The 8726-nt window shown below is 34.7% G+C and overlaps 2 protein-coding genes across 2 annotated transcripts; one reads left to right on the top strand and one right to left on the bottom strand.

Moving 5' to 3' along the window:
• The first annotated feature begins 1672 nt into the window (after positions 1-1672).
• LOC125861976 (uncharacterized protein At4g26450-like) lies at positions 1673-5587 on the top strand. The gene is made up of 5 exons (XM_049541929.1): positions 1673-1971; positions 2138-4069; positions 4258-4447; positions 4620-4674; positions 5310-5587. The coding sequence occupies exons 2-5, from the start codon at positions 2187-2189 to the stop codon at positions 5360-5362; spliced, it is 2181 nt and encodes a 726-aa protein (XP_049397886.1). The 5' UTR covers positions 1673-1971; positions 2138-2186; the 3' UTR covers positions 5363-5587.
• A 203-nt stretch (positions 5588-5790) lies between these two features.
• LOC125861977 (xyloglucan endotransglucosylase protein 7-like) lies at positions 5791-7003 on the bottom strand. The gene is made up of 3 exons (XM_049541930.1): positions 6711-7003; positions 6433-6618; positions 5791-6341 (listed from the first exon to the last, which is right to left on the bottom strand). The coding sequence occupies exons 1-3, from the start codon at positions 6974-6976 to the stop codon at positions 5927-5929; spliced, it is 867 nt and encodes a 288-aa protein (XP_049397887.1). The 5' UTR covers positions 6977-7003; the 3' UTR covers positions 5791-5926.
• Positions 7004-8726: the final 1723 nt, after the last annotated feature.

The following is an 8726-nucleotide window of genomic DNA, read 5'->3' as shown; positions in this document are numbered from 1 at the left end:
TACATTATTAGAGTAATAAAATATCTAAAGAAATAGTCAAAGCAGATAAAACCATATTATACCCAAAATTAAAAACTAAAATTCAAACTAAAATCATTAACAAAAATGTATTCTAAAAAAACAATATAAAAAGAATGCAAACCTATCACAAAGGTTGTAACTATGAAAAAAAATATCAAAACTAAGATGCAAATACAATATAAAATCAGAAATAAAAAACACAAAAAATCTAAACCAATAATTCGAACAAAAATCAAAACTGCAATAGTGAAAATTAAAATGATAAATATACTTGGAGGAAGAAGAAAAACATAACATAGGATAAAATTCTAATATTCGAAGAGAGTAAAACTTTATGACGGAAAAAGCATGAGAGAAAGAAAAATCAAAAACAAAACGAAAAAACAACGTAAAAATATTCTAATGAAAACAAAATAAATCTTATTTACATAGAAATTGGATTAAATTTTGTAAGAAAACAAAACATGGACCCAATTTGGTAGCATTATTTCCTCGTATAATATACTTCCTCCGTCCACTTTTAATTGTCATATTTTTCAATTTTCATTTTTTGAATTAAACTATAAAAGCTTTGATTAACATTTTACGATGTGTTTTTCATCATATTAATATGCAAAAAAAAATGCAAAGTATGGTATTTTCGTATAGTTTTTGAATATCTAATTTTTTTTTGTTTAGATTATAGAATTAATTTAATCTAAATTAATTTTGAAAAATAATCAAATTGACTTTTTAAAAACGCAATATGACAATTGAAAGAGAACGGAGGTAGTATAATTTTCTCTATTTTTATTGTTTGATGTGTCATACACGTGACACAGACTAAAACTAGCACTCTCTCCGTTTCAATTTTAGGCATATACCATTTTACTTGATTTCAACACATATTTATTTTTTTAATTTTGGATCTGTATAAATAAATATTTAAATTTATATAAAATTGAACAACTAGACACACACGTCTTACATGACATCCTATATATAAATTTGAGACTTATGTGGCGTCCTACGTGTATGATGCCACATAAGACTCATGTGTCTATTTGTTCAACTTTATATAAGTTTAAGTCTCTACTTATGCAGGCCCAAAGTTGAAAGGCATAAATGTGAAATGAGATAAAATTAAGGACACATTGTATTATGCCTCAATTCTATTTTGATTTAGCATAGAGTTTAAGAAAGTAATAAGTGTTGTGATTTTAAATTTAAAATATCCTTTAATTTTATAATATAAAGTCCCTACTTGTTCAGACCCAAAGCTGAAAGGTGTTAAATATGAAATAAGATCAAATTAAAGGACACATTGTATTATGCCTCAATTCTATTTTTCTAATCTGATGTTCAATACCGATATTAAAGCCTGATATTTTGAATTTGCGCCACGTAAAACCTTATTCATAAAGAAAATGCTATTTATCAAAAAATTCATACTCAAAGCTCGAATTCGAATGTGGATTAAGACAGGAGCAGAATAATTAATTTATTGATAAGATGAGAAAGGTATGAATATATGCCTAATTCGTTTAATTAGAAAAAGAAAAGCAGGTTGGTGGATCACGCACTTGACTTTCTTTCCTTTTTTCAATTTAATTAAAGTAAGTAATTAATTTAATCTTTTCTTGTAGATTCACACTTTTGGCAATACTGAAAAAATAAAATAATTATCAACATAAAACATTGAACAACCCGCAATTTTCCACTATATTTTTCATTCCCAGACGAACAATATTTTTTTTTAATTTTTATTTTACCTGTATCGATCTTGAGAGCTTGATGATTTCCAGGACAAAAATAGTTAGATTTCTCCAGAAAATATACAAATTATAAAAATTGAACAGAAAAAAAAAACCTAATTTTGATGTTTTGATGAAGATGATGGAGAAATGGTACAATTTGATGATGATGTGAAATGGCTCTGAAACCCTAATAAATCATCAGTTTTGGAACAAGGTAACAAATTTTCAAAGCTATTTCAATTGCCATGGATTTTAGAGACTTGTCACTTTAGGGTTTATGAAGGAAACTGTAACACGGAAAAGAAAATTAATAATAAAAATTAGTGTTTGGTGTTTAGTTTGAAATTTTTGTGTGAATAATTTGGATTGTTATCATTCAGGGGAAGTGCGGTTGGGATTGATCATTAGATACTATTAAACTATTGAAACATGCATGCCAGATATCGTGGTCCGGTAAATGGGAATAGGTCTAGTTCGATGGGTGTTGGGGGTGTGGGAGCTTCACCTGAACGATTTGTGAGAGGTCGTGGTGAGTATAGAAACTATAGTCGGGTTGATTTTGGGCGTGGTCAGTCAAAGCAGTTTGGATTGCCTCATGGAAATGAAATTTTCATGGAAGCTGGACGGCTAGCGGCTGAGTACCTTGTTTCCAAGGGAGTGTTGCATCCAAGTGCTCTTTCAGGGAAATATCAAAATGGTAGCTTAAGGAATCCGGTTGGAGAATTTCAGGGGTTTAGGTCACAGGAGGCTGATTTTATGGGGGTCCCTGTGGAAGGTCGAATATCAGCTCTTCCTCATTTGGGGAGTGCTGCAGGTGATGTAGGTCATGGTAGGAAAAGGTTTCCGGAGGAATATAACTCAATGGGTTCAAGAAGCTTTGTGAGAGAAAGTAGAAGAAATGAAACTGTTAAAAATTATGGCTCTGAGTTCAATCGAGAATTAGGAAGAGTTGGGTCGTGGAATAGAGTCAGGAACTCTCCTGATGTGGATGCTCAAGATAATACTTTTTCAGGGAATAGAGATGAACAGAGAGTAGCTAAGAATAGTGATGTGGTGTTGCAAAATTCCCCTCCCAGGAAAATAGATCCTGAGATTGAGAGTTCAGTGGACTCGCTGATTGATTCAGAGCCTGCAGGCCAAAACAAGGCAGGGGATGATGCAGGTAAAAAGGCATGTCCTATTAGCACTGAAACTAATCTTCCATCAGAGGATGAACTACAACATACTGAAAAGTGTATTGAAATGGAAGCCTCAAAAATAGAAGTTGATCAGGTTGATGTTTCCAACGATAATGGTGATTTGGAGACAAAAGCTGCCAAGGAGAACATAGAAGTTAAACCTTGTACTGAAGAACATACGCATACAATCAAGAGTAGTAATAATTTACTTAGTGTCTGGAGGTTTGAGCATGTTCCCAAGAAAACTCGCTCTTCATTGGCAAATAGAGTTCTGAAGGTTTTTGATAATGCAGTCATCAAAGATGAGAACACCCGTGAGATGGAGCTTCCTAAGGATACTCAAGTGCATTCAGAACTGAACCATGTGGATGTTTCTGCTGGTGTAATTTCATCTCCTCATAGTCATGATGCAAGAAACCTTGATTCTGGCAAGTCGGAACCTCTTGATTTGGAGGAAGAATCACGTTGTTCTCAAGTCATTAAGCAAGTAAATGAGACGGATTCCTCATCTCTTGGAGACAGCATGGTAATAAAGGAGGACGAAACAATTGTGGAGTTACCTGGATTTGAAAGTTGCAGTTCTATTAACTTGGAAAGAGGAGAGAAACGAGCATTAGAGCATGATGATGATTGTACAGGGAGAGCTAAGAAACCTAGAGAATTGGTTTCATCTACATGTTCTCTCTCAGATGGTATTCTGTACCATTCTAATTCCATGGAAGACTGGCCGAATTCACAGGAACCAGGGACTTCGCACGGCGAGGGAGTGATGTTGTCATTAGATGAGAAGAAGTTGGTTGACATTCCTCTGATTACCAAGAGTGATGTGGAGCCAGGCACTGACTTTACAGGAAAACAACTTTTTCCAGGCTCCTTGAAAACTTGTGACCTCAATCTTTTGGAAGCTTCTGTTGTGAATGAGACTCAAAATGCTGATCCTGTTGATATATTCCCAGGGATAACTGGAAGTGTAAAAGAAGAAGCACCAGTTGATATTGATCTGACCATGAGTAGTAACTGCAATACAGCTCGTCAATATGCTAAATCTGCCTTTGATCATATTGACATTGAGGTGATTGATTTGGATAATGATTCTGAACAAGAAGACAAGGCTTTGAATAATCTAGAGACAAGGTAAGGCTATAACATTAATATATTTTTCATTTAATATGGCTTTGCATTTTCCGTTGTTTCAGTCTAAGTTGGTAGAACATTGGTCCATGAGTTGATATGACTGCTTTCTTTAGTTTTCCATAAACATGTTCTTGGTGAATCATATTGCTTGCGTAGATTCTCCTCTAATTTTGGGAAGTCATACACAGGTCTGAAGTTGTATTTACTGGATCAGATGGTTTTTCAAATAACCCCCATGGTACCGACGATACTCCCGATGTTCAGGATGGTTATGGACTGATGATATCAGAATTGCTTGGGAATGATATACCAAGCTGTTCTTCTGTACCAGAAAATATGAATTCTTTTCACAATGATATGGGCCTGCATAATGGAGAGGTACTAGTGCCATGATTTTCATAATTTGTCTTCTGGCTGTTATTTATTGAATTGGTTCAATATGTTACTTTTACTATTGTTGTTTCTGCTTTCACTTGCAGCTGAGAACGACATAACTCTTGATGAGTGCTTTTCACCAACCTCTTGTTGAATACTATTATTTTTTCTTCAGGGAGTGCTTGGAGATGATGATTCAATATATATGTCTTTGGGAGAAATACCGATAAGTATGCTAAAGATCTTTTCTCATGCACTTGAATTCGATATTACTAATTGAGGTGTTTTTTGGAGGAAAATCCTGTGCATGTACGGAAACATGATTGCTCCATGATCCATCCTATATTATGCATTCACTAATGGTTTCACCGATTGCTTGTTCTGATTGCTGTGCACATTAATGTTATGCTATTCATTTGATCTCTAATTATTCTACACATATTATAAATCCTTTTGCTTTGGTGTGATGGTCCATAAGATGTGTCCCATTGCTAATTAAATGTCTTACTGTCAAAAGCTCTACATTCTCTGAACAGTATCATGAATTTTGTAGAAAAAAATAGTCCAAAAAAAGAGGGGGGAATTGATTGATGATTATAGGACAGGTAAGCAATAAGGAAATCCATGATGAGAGTGACCTTAGGCTTTTGAAATGAGGATGTTTTTTGCTGAATGACCTGTAGTTTGGCTTGGTCAGTTCATTGATGTTCTGATCCACAGACATAGGCATGTGCAATAATATGTTCGACATGCATGTATATTTGTGTACATGTATGTATGTGTGCTTCTCTGTTTTGTAGATGAAATCTCAGATGCTATAGGTGTCTTTGTTCTCTCTAAGCATATGCTTAATATATTTGCGTAGGCTTTCTGACGGCCTGGGAGCAGCAGACACAAGAATTCGGGAAGCCATTTTAAGCTACAACCTTTCCAGGTTTTCATGAAATATATTATACAATAATCAGCTGTATGGCTCAATTTAGTTGTCAAAGATTAGCTCTATGCTACAGCAACTTCATGTATATTTCATGACTTGTGTAAGATCCTCACTTCCAGCTGATGTAAGTACTGTCCCCGCACCCCCTTCCTCGTCTCTTGAAGGGAGGTAGTCAAATGTATTTTCTTTACTCCTTTTCTGTTACACACTTTTTTTTTGTCATCACAATTTGTCCTCTCTTGTTTAAAGTTTAGCAGTTCCCTGATTCTCTGTTGTCTGTATAATTGCTTGTAAGTAATATGTGACATCAGAGAGTGCCTAGGAAAAGAAATTACTTAAAGGCAACGATGGTCACAAAGATGGACAGGCTTGGCAGGAAAACGATTCATCGTTATTTCTATTTCAGGATTACTCAAAGAATAAAGAATATATTGCTTGCTCAAATAATTACACTATGTTTTTTTTCCCTGATATCCCGGAACAAATTAAAGAATAGAAAAGAAAACCAAGATAATAGTACAGACTACATTCGTAGATTTGATCCTTTAGAACCTTGAACGTTTGCATTCAGGAGAAAGGCATTGAGAGAACCTTTTAGCATCTGCACAGTAATTGTAGATCATGTATTTCTGCTGAACCCATCGAAGCCTATTTCTGTCATTACCGTTCAGTTCTTGAGTTTGCCATGCCTGATCATTGTTTACTGAGTCAGTCTTAGAGCCTCCACAGGACGAAGTAGACAATGCAGCTGACCAAACACAAGCATTTGTATTGAAATTCCTGTAAGAAGCTGTAAATGGAGCCATGGACCAATCCGTCTTCACCCGCCCTCCTTGTGTTGCCCAGTCATCAGCATTCCATAAACTGGCGTAAACTCTCATTGCTTGATTCTTTGGGAATGCAACACCAATCGCTTCGTAGTTGTTGAACACTCTTATTGGGATATTATCCACCAAAAATCTGGCCAATTAGAAAAAAAATCCCCAAAATGTCAGACATAAACACTAAGTAAGTTGTTTAGACTTGGATTAAAGTTCAATTAGTAACATACATGATGCGTTGAGAGTTCCAAATAATAGAGTAGGTGTGGAACGACGAGGTGGGGTCAAACCATAGGCGAAACTGTTGTTCTTTGTTGCCTTTTCCTTGAGAGTAGACATTAGTGTGAACCGTGTACGGTTGGCCTGATGAATTTCCCAGAAACTCAAAATCAATTTCATCATGCCCTGCTCCTTTGAGAAGACAACTGCATATTGTACAAAAAAAAAACACTTCAGTGAACATGTGTTTTTTTTATTAATGAGTTATAGTAAGAGGAAATAAGCTGTGTTACTTACGTAGAAGGTAGTGACAGTGCCAGCAGAATTTCCAGGTACTAGTTTGAGTTGCATATCGAACCTTCCGAATAAATATTCATTCTTGGACTGAAATCCTGAACCTGAAATTTTGTCAAGGGACAAGGCGAGAAGGCGCCCACCATCTTGTATCTGAGCACGATGGTCACCAAACGTGACCGTCGCATCTTGGTAGAAATTATCAGCCCAAACAGGACATAGCAAGAGAAATGCAAGAACAGATAGCTGCTGCAACAACATTATGGAAAATCTTAAGGAATGTGTGTTTGAGATTGGGACACAAATGTGAATATATATATATATATATAGAGATTTTGGTAGAGAGAAGAAGAAGGATCGAAGAAGGGGAATTATTAAATTAAGGGATAAGGGTCTGAAAAATATCCTAACTTTGGTCGGATTTGTTGTTGCAATACTAAATTTTCATGAGGACTTATCACCTTCTTAGACTATTAAATACCGTATTTTTTACCCCCTGATCTATTTAATAGTGTATTTTAAAGGTATATATGTACCCACGTGGAAATATTACTATTTATAATTTTGCATTATTTTTTATGTCCACGTGGGCAAATATATATGTTTAAAATACGATATTAAATAGTCTAGGGAGGTAATAGGTCCTCATGAAAGTTTAGTATCGTAACAGCAAATTCAACCAAAGTTCAGATATTTTTCAGATAAATTAAATGAAGCAAATAGCTGTGAATTGAAAGGATTGAAATGTAACGCGTTTGTTTGGAGATTTGGTGGGGCTGCAGTTTCGGAAGTATGGGGAGTGGGGACATACATTAGAACTTAGATCCGCAGGGGTGGGGTGACACCAATTACCAAAAGAGAAATGATTGACATTATTCTACCTAACACGCTTTGATAGAATGTATATAAAAAAAAAATTGAACGCATTGATTTTGTGTATTAGTAGTACTTTGTTTGGTACACTATTTTAATTTATGTACACTCGATTCTATATTAAGGTGTGTATTACTAATACATGAAAATTCAAGATATTAGTAATACAAGGGGTTTTTATGCATGCATTATCATGGTTAAAGATTTCATTTCCCCTCAAAATTTGGTTTACATCTTTTTCACCATAATTGTGGAGTCTCTTTGTAAATACATCAACTAATACACCATATTCAACATCGTTTCTGCCTTTTTGTTCAATGTTTGATCATGTTGTTCGAAGGGCCAAACTCACTCTTTAACTACCGGGTTCATAACGTAATACTTTTAAAGTGGAGAATAAATTTATAGTCTAAAATTTTAATAATAAAGAAGACTTTTGAATCTTGTGGTTTTAAATAAAAGGTATAAGGGTCTAAAAAATATCTCAGCTTTGATCAGATTTGTTGTTGCGGAACCAAACTTTTATGAGGACCTATTACCTCCGTAGACTATTTAATACTGTATTTTAAACATAAATATTTTTCCACGTGGACATAAAAAATAATGCAAAATTATAAATAGTAATGTGTCCACATAGGCACATATATACCTTTAAAATACACTATTAAATAGTTCAGGGGGTAAAAAATACGGTGTTAAATAGTCTAGGAAGGTAATAGGTCCTTATGAAAGTTTAGTATCGCAACAGCAAATTCAACCAAAGTTGGGATATTTTTCAAACCGTTATCCCTAAATAAAATATATGTTGGATGTACTAAGAGTAGGGATGGCAAATGGGTGGTTTGGATCGGATTTTGATGGATTAAGTAAAAATGGATTGGATCACAATCCACCCATATAAAATATGGGTAAATATGGATTTGGTCAAATATGATTTGGATAAAATGATTATAACCCACTTTAATCCCTTAAAGCCAAAAAATATTAAATCAAAGCTAAGTTGTTAATACCTCAACCCCTACCATCCCACCCTATCCCTACCACCCCACCCCCATACCCCTCACCCCTCACCCCTCACCCCAAAAAAATAATTTAAAAAGCCTTTTTTGTAAAAAAAAAATTGACAACCCCTACCCCC

This window comes from Solanum stenotomum, chromosome 4 (genome assembly GCF_019186545.1).
Source record: "Solanum stenotomum isolate F172 chromosome 4, ASM1918654v1, whole genome shotgun sequence".
Classification (NCBI taxonomy): domain Eukaryota; kingdom Viridiplantae; phylum Streptophyta; class Magnoliopsida; order Solanales; family Solanaceae; genus Solanum; species Solanum stenotomum.
The sequence above is the reverse complement of the archived record's forward strand: the minus strand, read 5'-3'. Positions and strand labels throughout refer to the sequence as shown.